The following is a 16,329-nucleotide window of genomic DNA, read 5'->3' on the forward strand; positions in this document are numbered from 1 at the left end:
GGTGAATTAGTGTAGAAGCTAGTTTTCCGTCACAACTTAAGGCTGCAGCTCAAGCGATCGCCAGTCTGACAATAACGGACCTGCAAAGTTTCCATGCAGAAACATCTTGATACTTGTTACTTTTTCTTCCGAATTTTGGACTATCCTTGTTGAATCATATTCACAGGTAGGAGCGTATCTCTGATTGGCTATGATCAGAAATGCTTTAAAAAGTAAATCTGTTTATTTTGGGGGTAGGGGTTATGCAGGATCCTTTTAGGCAGATAAGGAAAAAGCTGCCCAACATATTCTAAAACAATAAAAATAATTAAAAATGACTCAATTTGGTCTTTAGGGTCTACATTTTTCATGAACTGTAACACCATGTAGACCATATAATGGAGCTGAGCTGTCATCCAAAATCCAGTTCTTGTGGTTCTCTAATGGTGATTAATGCACAGTTAAATTAAGTTAAAAACCTGAAGAAAATGATTCCTTTAACTGGTAAGGAGAAGGAATTAGCGTTTTTTTCCATGTATAATGCGCCCCCATGTATAATACGCACCCTAAAAATGGCATGTTGATGCTGGAAAAAAGCCTGTACCCATGTATAATACGCACCCAAATTTTGACTCCTACTTAAGTCCGTAAACGTAAAATTATTTAAGAAAAAAGATCATCTTTGGGAACAACCGGATGTTATTCTGCCGGTCAGTATCACTGTGCAAGCGCTAGCAAACCCGATAGCGAAGAAATGTTTCGGATTTGTGTAGGGTACATTGTGACAGCAAACGAGCAGGTGATCGAGCAAGCGTCTGATACGAGAGCATTGTGTTCGTATGGAGCGTGTTTGAAGTGAACAGCAGAGAAGAAAGCGCATCTGTAATGGCGGCCTCCCTATCATATCCGGATTAAAAAAAAAATATATATATATATATATATTTTTTTTTTTTTTCTTTTTTTTGTACCTATGTATAATGCGCACCCCAGATTTTAGGACAATAAATTAGTTAAATTTTGCGCATTATGCATGGAAAAAAACGTTTTTTTTTTTTTTGTTAATATATATTGTATTCACAAATGGAGTTATTTTAATGGAACTTTGCACTACACTTTCCGGCGGATTCTCTGTTTCTAGTGCAGGATAATTTATATTGAGCGATATTGGAATGCGGTTGCTGGGTCATAATGATGCATTCATGCTCAGTGAGTGAATGCAGTCCTTTGAATTGTCCGATCTGCACCATAACTCTAAACAATTGATTCCTAATGGAATGCTTACTCAATGAATGGTACCCCATTGGCAGCATTCCCAAAGTGTGTCCCATTTCTCTTGTGGCGCATTTCAAATTGCTCTTTCTCCCCTCACCTGGCTTCATTTACGTGTGCTTTGGTGCTGATGCATAAGAGACAGAGCTTTTCATCACAATGAAATTCAGTACAAATAGTCACGCTTTAACTGCTTACATATTTTCATAAATTCTTTTCTGTGTTCACAGGCGACAACATGTTAGAGCAGGTCCTGTCCTTTGGCCGTTCCCTGGTGCGCCGAAAGTTGGTTGACCTTAACAGTTTGGAGGACTCCAAGCTCTGCCGTTGCTTGGGAACTGTGGACCTGATTGCCCTCGGCGTGGGCAGCACTCTGGGCGCGGGTGTCTACGTCCTGGCTGGAGAAGTAGCCAAGGGAAACTCTGGTCCCAGCATAGTCATCTCCTTCCTCATTGCTGCACTGGCTTCCGTCATGGCCGGCCTTTGTTATGCTGAGTTTGGAGCCCGCGTCCCAAAGACTGGTTCGGCTTACCTTTACAGTTATGTGACTGTAGGGGAGATATGGGCCTTTATCACCGGTTGGAATTTGATTCTCTCCTATGTGATTGGTGAATTACCGCCACATTATTGACATATATCTCTATGTTGGTATGTTCATCATAATTCACGTGTATATTTTGTCCTCTTCTTTGTAACAGGTACATCCTCAGTAGCTCGGGCTTGGAGCGGAACATTTGATGAAATGACAGGAGGACATATTGAAATATTCTGTAAAACTTACTTTCGCATGAACTCTCCTGGTCTGGCTCAATATCCTGACTTCTTTGCAGTCTGTTTGATTCTGCTGCTGTCTGGTAAGAAAATAAATGATCCTCACTATGTATTTTGTATTTGTTTTCATAAAACAAACTGAATTGGACTAATAGCAATGGATTTGTAGTTTTTATGCTTATTGTGTTTGTACTCATGCAGGGCTCCTGTCATTTGGGGTTAAGGAGTCAGCCTGGGTCAACAAAGTCTTCACCTCTGTCAATGTGCTCGTGTTGTTCTTTGTTATCATCTCTGGCTTTGTAAAAGGAGATGCAAACAACTGGAAGATAAGAGAAGATTATCTAGTAAATCTTACCATAGTATCCAGGTGATTATTTTCCCATTGCACAAATTGTACAGTGGCTTAAAATGTTTATTGAAATACCAGTAAGAATATACTTCCTTTAACATTTTGTTGTTGTTTTAGGAACTTATCAGCTACAGGTAACGTGAGCAGTGATTATGGAGCTGGAGGATTCATGCCATACGGTTTCAGTGGAACATTAGCTGGAGCTGCCACCTGCTTCTATGCTTTTGTGGGCTTTGATTGCATAGCAACTACAGGTATGAGCTTGGCCTTACGGTTGTAAAACGTAGTTTTTTCATCTCTTTTGATAAGTATTGCATTCAAATGTACTCATGGCACAATTCTCTGCCACACTGAAACAGAAATTGGAGTGGAAAAAAGCATGATGTTAGACTGCAACATTACGACCGATGTATTGTACAGTACTTGTTGTTTTCTACTGCAGGTGAGGAGGTGAGGAACCCTCAGAGGGCCATTCCTATCGGCATAGTGGTGTCATTGACTGTGTGTTTCCTGGCGTACTTTGGTGTTTCGGCCGCGCTCACACTCATGATGCCTTACTACCTGTTGGACGAAAAAAGCCCTTTGCCCATGGCTTTTGAGTATGTGGGATGGAGCCCTGCCAAATATGTGGTTGCTGTAGGTTCACTATGTGCCCTGTCTACCAGGTAACCCATCCGACTTTTTTTGTACATTCAATGTCATCATTTGTGGATACAAATATATATCATTGTGCATGCTGCCAGTCTTGCTATTGATTTGAAATGATTATATATGGGCGGCCAAACGGGAGTGTGGGTAAACGACTTGTTTTTTTGCATCGCTGATTAGATATCAAAATTCACATTTTGCGACTCATAGACCTATAACACACTTGAAGACCAATACTGTGCGACTCATATAACACACGTGAAGAGCAATACTATGAACAACCGTCTCTGTGCCCAAAATAAAAAAACGGTGTCGTGTAGTCAACACAGACCTTGCACATGAATGTTTTTGATGTAGAATTTAGAATTCAAATTTTCTGTTAGCTGGCAGCTTTGGAAAACCAGATCACACGTTCTGTAAAATGTCCTATTTCTGAATATTTTATGGTTCAACACTGAAATATTTCTTAGCTGCAGTCCAAAATTTAAGTCCCCAGTTATGTATATTTACTGAATTATCGGGGGGGGAAAAAACTGCTCCTCAAAATTTGAAAATTGTTACACAAATGAAATTATTGATGAGCAAATCTGCTCCACAAATCTTTAAAAAAATGGAGAGCCTTGCATTGTATACAGTATATATTATATAACTACGGCAGTAGACGATCCAAAGGGCTAGTGTGAAAGTGAAGCACTCAAAACCATCAGCTCAGCTGTCATCAAATTAAATTGTCAGTCATTCAAGCCATAATTTAATGAGTCATAGAAAAACGAGTGTGACCAAATAAAAGGTCGTAGAACCAAAATAAAAAACAAGTCTGAAGCCCATTGTGCCTTTCTTTATGTTTATTTTCAATCTCATATTTCTTTAAGGGAACATAAGGTCATGATCATTCTTCAATTGTTTTTTTAAATTAACTTAGATTGATTGATTGACAATTTTTCCATGGTCTGCTATTTGTGATGGTGTAATATCCTGCATTGGTGATTTTACAACTGATCAAGTTGTTTTTGCGGTTTTGCCCCATTCTCATTATTTTCTTTGGCTCCATTTCACTGCTTGATAATTGTTGTTTTCAAGCACAAAATGCCGTGACATCAAAACAATAAAAGAACATTATAAGAATAGCACCAACAATACTGAGGATCAAGTTACATCTACTTGAAAAAAAATTCCACTTGATGTTATTTGTACTGACTAATGCCCCATCGGAAAAGAAAGGCACACCCTCCCTCCCACTGTGAAGCTTTTAAGATGTGATTGTGGTCGCTGTGTCCTCGTGTGCGTGTGCTTTTGGGTGTCTTGACTAACGTGTTGGTCTTGCATGTCTCTGCTGTCTCATGCAGTCTGCTGGGCTCCATTTTCCCTATGCCTCGTGTAATCTATGCTATGGCAGAGGATGGGGTGCTTTTCAAAGCCTTAGCCCGAATCAATCCTAAGACGAAGACCCCCCTTATTGCCACTATGAGTTCCGGTGTAGTAGCAGGTGAGAGCAAGGGAGCAAAGAGCTTCTCCACCAATCAACTGTGAAAGACACTGCCCGAGAAAAACTCATAGCTACCCATGTGCACAATTTGTGGTTAAAACAATTAAACCTCCCTCATCCCTGCCTTTCACGTGTGCTTTCACAGTTGTGCAGGTGAAATGTGTCCTTTTCTCTGTGTTCTCCACTTAACCATGAACCCTCTTCTCCATAGCCTGTTGGGCGCCATGTTCCCACTACCACGCATTCTCTTTGCCATGGCACGAGATGGCATTCTGTTCAAATTTTTGTCCAAAGTGAGTAAGCGGCAGTCGCCTGTGGCTGCCACCATGGCGGCAGGTACCACCGCGGGTAAGCAGCCATACAAGCTGTATACAGGCTTGTGGTGTGGACTTTGTTTGGCTTTGAAGCGTCGTCACGCGGTGTCGGTGGTGATGGCTGCATGTTCATGTTTGTGATGGTTTACTAAAGTGCATGTCAATTTTTTTTTTCCAAGTCAAGTGAGCTGGTCAACAGGACAAAATAAAAGCCGAGTGTGTTGCGAGTACACGCTAGAACCTCCTTTTTATGGTGACATTATTTTGAGGAAAAATGGAGACCCCCCCGAAAAAAACAAATAGATAAAAACACAGATTCTTTTTCTGATAATAAATGTTCTAAATGAAATGTCAACTATTTTTAGAATTCGATTATCGCTTGGGTACTCTCCACATTGAGAAGATGATGCTTATGCAACAAACTACAGTAATGTCAGCTGCTGAAACAAAAGAGATTATTTAAATTTTTCATATAGGCAAATTGTTCCTTTCCAATGATTCTGTAAATATTATCCTTCTTTTTTTTTGTCTGCCTGGTATTTATACTCTTGCCCAGTGAAAGTCTGGTGGATGGTGTGGCTTAAATCTACACATGTGCAGGCTAGACTGGTTTACTAATTTCGCAGAAACACACTTGGCACACTTTGACACAGTTGACATTTTTTGGGCCATTGTGGATGTGAACACAGCTGACTTGCCAATGAAGCTGACGGCCAATGAAAGTGGATCCTCTGATTTATTTTAAGATCAGCACGCGAGAGGCGCACAGTCCTAATTGACATGGTGGAAACAGAAACTGATTTGCTGGAGTCTGTGCACGAATGAAGCCGATACGCAAAGTATATTTATGAGGTACTGCAAGTAGACATCCTCTGGGGGATGATGTATAGTTGACTCGGGCGATCACCGCTGTGAAATGATCATATTGCACGTGTCCGTGTGTGACCATACAACCAGGAGGGTCTTTTGAAAAATAAGAAAGATGATGAAGATGACAATAATAATGCATTCCATGAATTGATTTCTCGAGTGATTCAGAGAGTTCGTACGCACCCTGTTGTCATGTTCATGAATGAAATACAATGAAGTCCAGGCACGTATTATTTTTTTAATCTGCTGCTCTTTTAACTTGCCATGTCAAAAACAAACATGCACCTTTTTGTTCCAATGCAGCGCCACTTTTACCGTGCAAAATAAGACCTCCAGCTCAGTAGGATGCAGTTGCACCCATAGAGAGTTGTGTCATGCCGGCATACAAAACAACTTTTTTGAATTGTGGTTTTATGTTATATCCCGACATTGCAAAAAGCGGCCGAATTGCCCAGACCAGCTGAGATCAACTCCATGCTAGAGTCAGTTGCTGGGACACAAGAGAGGGAGCTGTGAGCAGCACCAAAGTGTCATATCAAACTAAACTCAGTATGGAGATGATGTCTGTTAATTTATCAGATGAAGGAAATATACTGCTGTGGAAATGACTGCATGAAATGTTTATGGTCTTGCTGGATCTAATCTTAGCTATAATCTGGTGCTGTCTATTTATGGGAAAAGATTGAGCTTGCAGATGTCCAGGTGGTGGTCCAGTTTTGTGTACGCATACGTTTTGGTGTTTTTACGTCAAATGTGCTAAGTGTGTTTGTTTTCTTTGCTTGCGGTATAGCCGTCATGGCTTTCCTGTTTGACCTCAAAGCTTTGGTTGACATGATGTCTATTGGAACTCTACTGGCCTACTCACTGGTTGCTGTGTGCGTACTGATTCTCAGGTGAGTACATTTACTCTGTAAACAACAACAGTCTTATGTTCGCAACATTTATTTCTACTTGAAAAGCCACAGGAATGATTACCTAATTCTATAAAGTGCAACTTGTGATGTAAGAGCTGTAAATGTGGCTCTTGTATAAATATGAAGGGGGTGACGAGGTAACAGTGTGCACTCTATGCTCTACTACTCAGTATGTGGGTCATTTTCGGACCACTCGATTCATAATGGCACTTTAACGGCACATAAGGACACTTTACAACATATTTTTTCTAATTAGCATTTTTTGTCATCTTATTTTTATGTGTAAATATCTCCTACTGCCTCGCCTTAAAATTATTACTTTAAGGTTTATGTGTTGATCAGGCCTGACAATCACTCGTTCCTCCCAATTGTCCATATTAAGTTCTCTGATAAGATGGCAGCTATCCCATCTGACTTTGGGCAAGGGGGAGAGTACAACTTAAAGAGGCTGCCATACAACCTATAAAGCTCAAGTTTGCGCTGTGTAATATTTACTGTGTAATTTTAAGGTGTTTGAACTTTAGAAAAATGCTCGGAGATGACAGAACCAATAAATTTTCACCTCCAGGTATCAGCCAGATGGCGCTTTAGAGCGTCAAAGGGAAGGTGGCTGTAAAAGGGACTACCTGTCCTCTGAGGAGGGCGAGTCAGAACTGACTGAATCCGAGTCCCACCTCAACACGCTAAAAGCAGAAGGCTCAATTCTGCAGGCGGTCCTTCACCCACCTGCATCCCCCTCTGAGCATTCATCTGGCACGGTCAACTTTTCCATTTGTGTGCTAGGTGAGGCAAATGTCTCATCTATTTGACATGATCAAATAGGACACAGGTGTCAAACTCAAGGCCCGGGGGCCAGATACGGCCCGTCACAACATTTTAGGTGGCTCGCAAAGACAAATTGTGCATCAAATTCTTCTGTCATTACTAGAATTGCAAATTGTCTTCACTTTTAAAAATATATATTTTTTAAATATTTGACCAGTTTTTACTAGTCTCATTTGAAAACGAGTTATTTGTTTTGTAGCTTATACTGTATATAATATGAGGTGCTCATACATTTATTTGGGTTGACAGTCATAATGGTCCTCCGAAAGAAACTATGACTACAATGCGGCTCGTGAAAAAAAAAACTAATTTGACACCCCTGAAATAGGAGATCCAGACGACACCATGAAACTAGTGCAAGTGTCTGACTCATGTTTAACAAAATGTATGAGTAAGAATTGTTTGCATGTCTTTTGCTTAAACGCAGTGCTGCTGGTATGTGTGATCAGCTATCTGACCACTTATCACATCGACGCCATCATTGGCATGGAAGTATGGATCTTTGCAACTCTGTCTGTGTGCTTACTTATCTTTGTCGGTTGCGTCGTCATGATTTGCAGACAGCCACAGACCGCTCAGAGGGTTTCCTTCATGGTATGTACCGCACATCTGAAAATGATTGACTGATGTTGAACACAAAATCTCATAGTTATTGTCTGCCTATGTGTGTGTGTGTGTGTCACGACAGGTTCCCCTTTTGCCGTTTCTGCCGATTCTTAGCATATCTGTTAATGTTTACCTCATGGTTCAATTGAGTGGAGACACTTGGATACGTTTCTCCGTGTGGATGGCGCTAGGTAAGTTTCTTATCTTATTGGTGGCCACCCCAATTAAGATCAATCTTTTACATCTATAGCCGCCAATGGCGATGAATGAGTTCAAATTAAGCAGGATTATAGTTTTAAACAAAAATCTAATGAAATTATAAAAGCGTGGAGCTGCCATTGTTGAATAAACATTTTGACTGGCAAATACGTTCTAACATACTCTGAGGTATGTACTCGGGAATACATTTGAATGAATTTGGAAACATTTGAACGTACTCGTCAATAGGGTTGTAGTGAAATACTAGAAACCTAGCATTTTCCCCATAATGCTCGGACTATTGACTTTTTTTATTTTCTTTAAAGCATTTGGCTACTTTAAATATGTTCAAAAATTAAGTGAGCAAAATTGTTTATGGTTTTATTGTAGCTGCAGTGTACTTTTTCCCCCTTGTGCAATTTATTTCTGCATGTTGAAATTAACAAGTAGATTAATCATGATTAATTATAAAAACGTGCAAATAATCAGTTAAAAAACTAAAAATATATTACTGTGTGTGTGTGTGTGTATAGACACAGAAGTTTTATATTGACTTTTAAATGTTTTTTTAATTTGGAAAAAAAATCCGCGATGTAGTGAACCCGCGATAAACGAAACACGAAGTAGCGAGGGATCACTGTATATATTCGTATGTATATATATATATATATATATATATATATAGTATATATATATACATATATGTGTGTGTGTGTGTCTATAAACAGTTGTACAGTACATTTATTTTTCCGAACCTGTTCCCTCTCTTAGGCTTTTTGATCTATTTCGGTTATGGCATGTGGCACAGTGTGGAGCGCCAGCGCTCTCTCCAGGGCACAAGCAGTACTGCCAAACAGGCCGGATTGACTGCAGTCGAGAAGCAACAGGAGCGCTTCATCTGCTCAGAGAAGACCAGCCAGTTTTAAGATTCCTTCATTTTAGTGCTAATACACTGTGAGGTGAAACCCAGGCCCAATATACATATAAGCATTGCTCCAGGAACTCATATAAGCAGTTACACCAACGTGGGCCTCACTACATTCGGTCTTTGAAAGCCATGTCAGTATTTTGTGTCAGTGGTCGCATGATGAGCGACTGCTCTGACATTGTGTCTCGGGCACAATGGAAAGGACAGGTAACACACTGCAGAGTGATTTCCCTCAGATTGACACAGTCAGTGCAAGACTGAGATGGTTTTAGTATGGACGTTACTTGTTAGAGAATTTGCTTTTCATTGTAAGAAGGTTGCCTTTGCAAAGTCTTTTGATACGCAGATTTTGTGCTATATGCCACATCATTAGGTACACCCGCACGATGGAAAGCAACACTACAACCACAAAAACACATTAAAGGGATACCTTTCTGTCTATCCAAACTCAACATGTGTATTCACATACTTAAATACAGCGCTTGCGTTACATATCATGACATACATTGTGCAATGTGTAGCTAATGCTGTGATTGGTGAGTGTAGTTTAAAGCACTTTTATTTTCTTTCATGTTGTACAACGCTCAAAATGTCACTCAGTATATTTTGGATGATTCTTCACAGTTGTTTCATGTGATTACAATGTCTCGACAAATACAAATTATATTTAGTTTAATATGCAGTCTTAATTTAGAAGGCATGTATTTGTTGCTTTTGTTTATTCATAATATGCTAGAACAGAGCGACAAGTGTTATGTAACAATTAACTTTACAAAGAGTCTTATTTAGTGGCCTTTCTGTACGTTTCAACTGTCACAGTCTGAATGAATGATATTTGATTATAATCTCTTACAGTAATTATGTGTTTTTATTTTTTATCACACTATGGCAAACTGGGCTTTAATACTGCACATTACTAATACAGCCTTAGGGACATAAGTATGTTTCCCAGGTATGTGGACTGTATTGTCTTTATACAGCTTGTACAGCTTCAAAAGATATTAAAGGAATAGCTCGAGGCAGGGTTTATACATGCTTTCTCCTCTTGGTATTTAGAATTCTCAATTGTGAGAGCTATATAGATGTGTGTGTGTGTGCGTGTGTGTGTGCGTGTGTGTGTGTGTGTACAGTGATCCCTCGCTACTTTGCGTTTCATTTATCGCGGCTTCACTACATCGCGGATTTTTTTTCCAAATTAAAAAAACATTTAAAAGTCAAAATAAAACTTCTAAATTGAGGAAACATGTGTCTAACTTTTAAGACAAGGTAGTATTGATCCAAATGTTCGTTTACATTCCTTTAGAAGTCCGTTTTCGCGTGTTGGCACGATCGCGAATTAGCATCTTTCCGCTAACTCGTTAACCTGCCCAGTACTTCTTGTTGGTGACCGTACTTCACGGATTTCACTTATCGCGGGTGGTTTTTGGAACCAATTATCCCCGAGAAACGAGGGATTACAGTATATGGTTTTTTTTTTTTTGCCAATTTAATGGCAAATATAGGCCATTAGGCTTGGCTCACAAAGGTGTAAAAAGGACTGCCTCATTAACCATAAACCTCACCGCACCGTCAATGGACTGCCATGTACAAAACGACCGTCATTCAAGTAAAAAAACACAGGATGAAAAGTGCAGCTGAGGTGGTAGTGGTGTAGTAGACATTTTTGGCCAGCAGAGGACATTAAAGAACATTTGAGTCAACTGATCCATAAGAAAGGAGGGAAGTTCACCAAAGTTCTGAGGGTTTTTTTTTTTTTTTTACTTTCCCTTCCCTCTCATTCCAGAGGAGGGATGGCGCTGGAAAGCTGAAGAGTGCAGCCGGAGCCTACAGACTCTGACCTACATTCCCACCCTGAAGCCCCTTTAAAAGCCCTCTCGAGAGATCTTTTGCGCTGCTCGGCCTTGGGACCCAACATCCAGCACAGCATGAAGCTTTTTGTTGTGCTTTGCCTCGCACTGTTTTGGGTGGCGCTCCATCATGGTAAGTCTGTTGCAAAATTTGTTTGACTTCCTTTTTGGAGTTGCCATGTTCTCCTCATCCTTGTTTCTGTTTTTAACGCATACTGCAGCTTCCTCCCATATTCCAAAAACGTGTATGTTTGGAAAATTGAACACACTCATTGTCCATGACCGTGAATGATTGTCTAATATGTTCCTATAGCCTCTAGCACAAACTCAGTTGTGATAGGCTCCAGCCCACCCACAAGGACCGTTGCTAAATTCTGGAAAAACTGAAACCGAATATTAGTTTGGGGGCACTTTTGTCCAATCACATGCAGTTCTCCGAGTTTTGTAGTTTCACTACACATGTTTTTGATAAACATGCCTTGTCCTAGAAGTGGTCCTCCATTCGTTATGAAAGTGGAACACCTCATCCGCATAAAGACTGTTTTGTAGATTTATTTTAGTGCTCCTTGAGAATGAAATGACCACCATCAACAGTGAGAGTATATTGGGCCACATATGACAGAACAAAAGGATTTCAAACATCTTGCTCGAATGTTATTATAGCTGCTGGAAGCACACGTGCAAAAAATCCCTAGACACCAGTGTTCAACTTGGGCTTGATTTTAGCCAAGGTTAAAAAATCTGGATGTGAGTGGTAATGAGCACTCTTACGAGACAAAAACAAACATGGACGAAGTTGCTGGTACCCCTCTGTCAATGAAAGAAAAACCCCAAATATCTTAACCCAAGTAACTTAAATGTTATCGATTGGGAAAAGGGGAAGTTCGCAGAAACACCTCATCCACAGTCGCTCACAAATCAAAGAGCGTGGCTGGACACAGTAGTAGAATAAGTGGCTGCTATATTCTCTCTTCCATCCATTCACATAGCATCAAAATGATTTACTAATCTGCCAGATATTGTCTTCTGCGTATTGCTTCTCTTTTAATAAAATGTCAACAGCCTTTCTAAAAAAAAAAAACACCAAGACTTTTGTTACAACGTGCTTTTGGGGTTAACGCAAGTCCCAAATTCTGGATTCCAAAGTGCTCGTAAAATCGAGCTTTAGCTGTAGTATTGTTGACATAAGTAAATGACCCCTAATTAACATTACAGCTATTGTCAAACTTAGTATAATCAGTCAGCCTATTTAGTAAAGGGTGACAAATAGTCAAATAGCTAACCTCTCCGGATGTCAGGAAAAGCAATAATTTCAAGCGATGAATAGAAATTAACTGTAGGCTAGAACGACTTCCAAAGAAATGAAAGATTAATTCCATGGTCAATGTCAGATCGCACCATCCGCCATTGTTTCAGACTTCATGAGAAGATGGGAGATGACCAAGGACATCACTGTTGAAAATAAATCATAAAAAAAAATTGAGGCTGGAATTTGCCAAGCTGCATGCATTTCTAAAACAGGTAGCAAACAAACAAATAGATTCTCTAACTGTCTTTTAAAGGCTCTTGCCAGCAAGCCAAGAGAAGAAAGGATTCAGGGGAAAATCGAATCAGACCGGGAGGGAAACGGGGGAAGATGCGTCACCCAAAACTGAAGGAGGTAGGAGGGAGAGGTCACAGCCTCCTGACACAGGTATTGGAAAAAGGCCGTTTCCTGCGTCTGGGCCAGAGCACCATTCTGGCCCCCGGGAATGACATAGAGCTGCGCTGCAAAGGCTCCAACATCGGGTGGTCTTATCCCACATACCTGGACACCTTCAACGACTCTCGGCTCAGGTGATCAGAACGTGCATTCATGAACAGCTCTGCAATGTGTACATAAGGACAAATAGCGTATTAGTGCATGGACCTCGAGCTGGATATCAAAGTATCACTTCCCATACTTTCTATGTTTTCCTCCTTCAGCATTATACAGAGCGACAAGTACAGTCAGCTCATACTGACCTCGCCCTCAGCTGCTGACACTGGACAGTACAGTTGCTGGGTGATCGTGTGTGATGGTGGTGAGTGCGAAAAGGACCATGAACGCGTATATGCCTCCCACATCTATTTCGCAGGTGAATGAACATACAGCTTTTGTAATGCATTTTCATCACAAAACTTTACCAACTATTGTTGTTTATTTTGTGATTAAAAAAACTAACCAACAATGACGCAATATTACATGAGAGAGGTTGATGTGCTCTACTCACCAACCTTTATGAAACTGATTCAGTTACAGAAATCAGAGAATATTTACGGTTGAGATGCCGAAGTCAGCGTATTTGGACAATTTGAAGATAATAGGGGCTCTTAACCAGGGGTGTCAAACTCGTTTTTTTCCACGGGCCGCATTGTAGTCATAGTTTCTTTCGGAGGGCCATTATGACCGTCAACCCAAATAAATGTATGAGCACCTCATATTATATACAGTAAAAGTTACAAAACAAACTGACGAATAACCCGTTTTCAAATCAGATGAGTAAAAACTGGCCAAATATAAAAAAAAAATAAAAAATTAAAAGTGAAGAAATTCTAGTAAAATAATAATACAAATTTGATTTGTCTTCGCGGGCCACATAAAATGACGTGGCGGGTCGTATCTGGCCTTGAGTTTGACACCTGTGCTCTAAATGATTAGTCGAATATCAAAATAGTCGTTGATTAATTTGATAGGTTTGTCAAATAATCAACAGATTTTTGACAGCTCTAATCAAATCACTAACATTTTGTTTTGTCAAACAATTTGTTTCAAACAATTAAGGCATATTAAGTTCTTGAAGATTTTATGAAGCATGAATAACAAGGGAAATATAGTAGGTGTTGTTTATTAGTTTTTCCCTGCAATATACCCCGTTTGTCTCCCAAAGATAGGCTGATCCACGACTGATGAGATGAATGCATACTTGTGTTGCATGTACAAATTCACAACCTGTGATTACGAAAATCCATGGAACTGATTGGTAAATGAGTGGGATAACATCATGACAATCTATAAACACCAAGGCTAAGATCTGGTGTTTGGACAAAATTTAGGAAGTGATAGGCAGATTGAACTCCTAACAACACACCCTATCACTCCACCACCGCTAAATTTTCTCAAATTTATGCTTCCTTGATTATTTAAATACGTAGAGGCTTCATGATTAATAATTGTCAAACCTTAGTAAGAAGTTGAATAAAAGTAAAATAATCAATGCCAAAAATCTTTTACAGACAAGGACAACCTCTTTGTCCCATCGGACATCCACTTCCAGATTGTGTACCTGCGCCCAGACAAGCCGGCCGTGGTACCGTGTCGCGTGACCACTCCGCAGGCCAAGGTGTCGCTGCACAGAGAAGTGCCGCCTGAGGAGATCCCAACCAATGAGACCTTGGTGAACTATGACCCCGCCAAGGGTTTTGTCCTGCAGACACCTGACCACGAGTATCAGGGGGTGTTCTACTGCAAGGCTGTAGGCAAAGGAACACCGCAGATCTCCACCAAATACCAGCTGCTCTATGTAGAGGGTAAAGCTGTCTTTACTTGTACTTGTTAACTGTCCGCTTATTGGTTCAGCTAAAGTTAGGCTAGTTGGACCTGATCATTCTTGCACACTTCCCACTGTCAACAGTCCCCAGCAGTCCACCATTCGTGAGCCTGAAGGCTTCTTCTGAGCAGGCGAGCGGTGGCGACAATGTCAACGTGACCTGCAGTGTGATAGGAGAGCCGGACGTCGACGTAAGCTTCACCTGGTCTTTTCCCGGGCAGGTGAGAGGGATGTCTTGTTCAAAACAATTAAACAGTCAGCTCACCAGTTTTATGAAGCTGTGCCGTGATCGATTTTGACTTGAGACCTGTCAACTGTGTCATTTTAAGTCGACAGTAAGTGGCAAAATGGCCGCCTCCTGAGAGGGATGAAAACAAGTAGATTTTGCTGCATAAAGCCATATTCCACAAATTAAATATTAATCAGAATGTGGTGTTTGGACTAGTGGGGAAACATATTATTGTACATGTTACTGGGGTTGACTTCCCCTTTAAGTCACGATTCAAACATTTCTACTGGGGTAGCAGCTCAATTTCTGCAAGAAGGGCTTTCCAGAGTTATAGAGCCCAAACAGAAAATGCTCTAGAAGCTTCAGATTTGTTTTTTGGCTCCCAGAATCACAAAAAAACCTGCATTTCGGTTCTGCGACAGAACGCACATTACCACTAAATTGGCAAGATACGTTTTGGAAGTCTTTTCTTTCTGGATTTTAATGGCATTTTTTATTTTTGAAGGCGTCGGGTTTAAAAACAAAACAAAAAAAAACTGTTCATAGCCTTGATGTGCATTTGAAAGTGGAGTTAAATTAAATGTTGTTGTTTTTTTGCAAAGTCAGTTTGGAGGATTGTACTTTTATCTTACTTGTAGTTTAATCACCAAGTTTTTCCTCACACACCTTGTGTTGTCCCACATCAACTGCCCCCCCAAAGTAAAATGATCTGTAAGCTACTTATAAGGCTAGTGCTTTAAATATTGATGAGGGGAGGAATCATACTTTGTGGTATAGTAAAGATTTGAAGACAATTTCTAAAGTATTTCTGCAGTATTTCTTGAACATATTCCTGCGGTGTAAAAGTAAAAAAAGTTAGGCGAACTCAAGTTTTCAAGGAAACAAACTTTGATCAAACTTTAATTTGGGCAATTCATAATATTTTAAGTTTTTCTGTTGTGAAAAAAGTTGTTGCAGCTTAAATTACTTCTTAGTTCTAGCCCCTCCCCACTCCCCCTAAATACAAGTTAAGATTTTTACAGAGGGATATGATTTGTTGTTTGTTTCAGGGCCAGCGTCCCGTTCACACCCAAACTTCATGGAGGCTCGTCAATCGAGGGCGGGGTCAAACGACACGCATCACACAAAGCGTTCTCAGCGTTGACGACATGGAGACCATTGATTTTGGAAAGTACATCTGCAAAGCCAAGAACCAGCATGGCGAGACACTTGTCATGACTAGCATCATGTCCAAATAGCTTTTCTCTTTAAAGGGAAAGTCAACACCCAAATTTTCTTTGTAATATGTTCTCTCCAACTGAATCACATTATTTTGATAAATGTTTCGTTTGTGGAATCTGAATAAACACCAGTTTTCTGAAGCTGAGGCGTGATTGGATGTGACCTGTGATTTGGCAACTGTGATGTCATTGTCAGTCGACAGCGTATGGCCATAATGGTCGCCGCCTGAGACGGGTAAAAACAGGTGGATTTTGCTGCTTAACTCAAATTCCACAAACGCAATGTTAATATCATGTTTAGACTAGT

General features: G+C 40.3%; 2 protein-coding genes across 3 annotated transcripts; both read left to right on the top strand.

Moving 5' to 3' along the window:
- Positions 1–4: 4 nt before the first annotated feature.
- Positions 5–10,176, top strand: slc7a2 (solute carrier family 7 member 2). 2 transcript variants are annotated; one of them, XM_061288522.1, is made up of 12 exons: positions 5–166; positions 1,479–1,856; positions 1,947–2,102; positions 2,221–2,386; positions 2,486–2,622; positions 2,811–3,033; positions 4,363–4,502; positions 6,477–6,579; positions 7,169–7,383; positions 7,853–8,019; positions 8,114–8,222; positions 9,001–10,176. In XM_061288522.1, exons 2-12 carry the CDS (start codon positions 1,487–1,489, stop codon positions 9,153–9,155), a joined length of 1,941 nt encoding a protein of 646 aa, XP_061144506.1. In that variant the 5' UTR covers positions 5–166; positions 1,479–1,486; the 3' UTR covers positions 9,156–10,176. The 2 variants fall into 2 exon arrangements, with proteins under 2 accessions (XP_061144506.1, XP_061144515.1); XM_061288531.1 differs by lacking the exon at positions 4,363–4,502 and adding an exon at positions 4,714–4,850.
- A 737-nt stretch (positions 10,177–10,913) lies between these two features.
- Positions 10,914–16,168, top strand: pdgfrl (platelet-derived growth factor receptor-like). The gene is made up of 6 exons (XM_061283194.1): positions 10,914–11,137; positions 12,567–12,840; positions 12,970–13,121; positions 14,260–14,553; positions 14,658–14,794; positions 15,852–16,168. The coding sequence occupies exons 1-6, from the start codon at positions 11,083–11,085 to the stop codon at positions 16,038–16,040; spliced, it is 1,101 nt and encodes a 366-aa protein (XP_061139178.1). The 5' UTR covers positions 10,914–11,082; the 3' UTR covers positions 16,041–16,168.
- Positions 16,169–16,329: the final 161 nt, after the last annotated feature.

The sequence above is a fragment of the Syngnathus typhle genome, linkage group LG1 (genome assembly GCF_033458585.1).
Source record: "Syngnathus typhle isolate RoL2023-S1 ecotype Sweden linkage group LG1, RoL_Styp_1.0, whole genome shotgun sequence".
Taxonomy (NCBI): domain Eukaryota; kingdom Metazoa; phylum Chordata; class Actinopteri; order Syngnathiformes; family Syngnathidae; genus Syngnathus; species Syngnathus typhle.

Excerpts from the sequence above, each read along its gene's own strand:
- slc7a2 (XM_061288522.1), top strand. The coding sequence starts at position 1,487 with ATGTTAGAGCAGGTCCTGTCCTTTGGCCGTTCCCTGGTGCGCCGAAAG. Across the intron at positions 2,387-2,485 it reads AATCTTACCATAGTATCCAG|GAACTTATCAGCTACAGGTA; the intron begins GTGATTATTTTC and ends TTGTTGTTTTAG. Across the intron at positions 4,503-6,476 it reads GAGTTCCGGTGTAGTAGCAG|CCGTCATGGCTTTCCTGTTT; the intron begins GTGAGAGCAAGG and ends CTTGCGGTATAG.
- pdgfrl (XM_061283194.1), top strand. The coding sequence starts at position 11,083 with ATGAAGCTTTTTGTTGTGCTTTGCCTCGCACTGTTTTGGGTGGCGCTC. Across the intron at positions 13,122-14,259 it reads CTCCCACATCTATTTCGCAG|ACAAGGACAACCTCTTTGTC; the intron begins GTGAATGAACAT and ends AATCTTTTACAG. Across the intron at positions 14,795-15,851 it reads CCTGGTCTTTTCCCGGGCAG|GGCCAGCGTCCCGTTCACAC; the intron begins GTGAGAGGGATG and ends TGTTTGTTTCAG.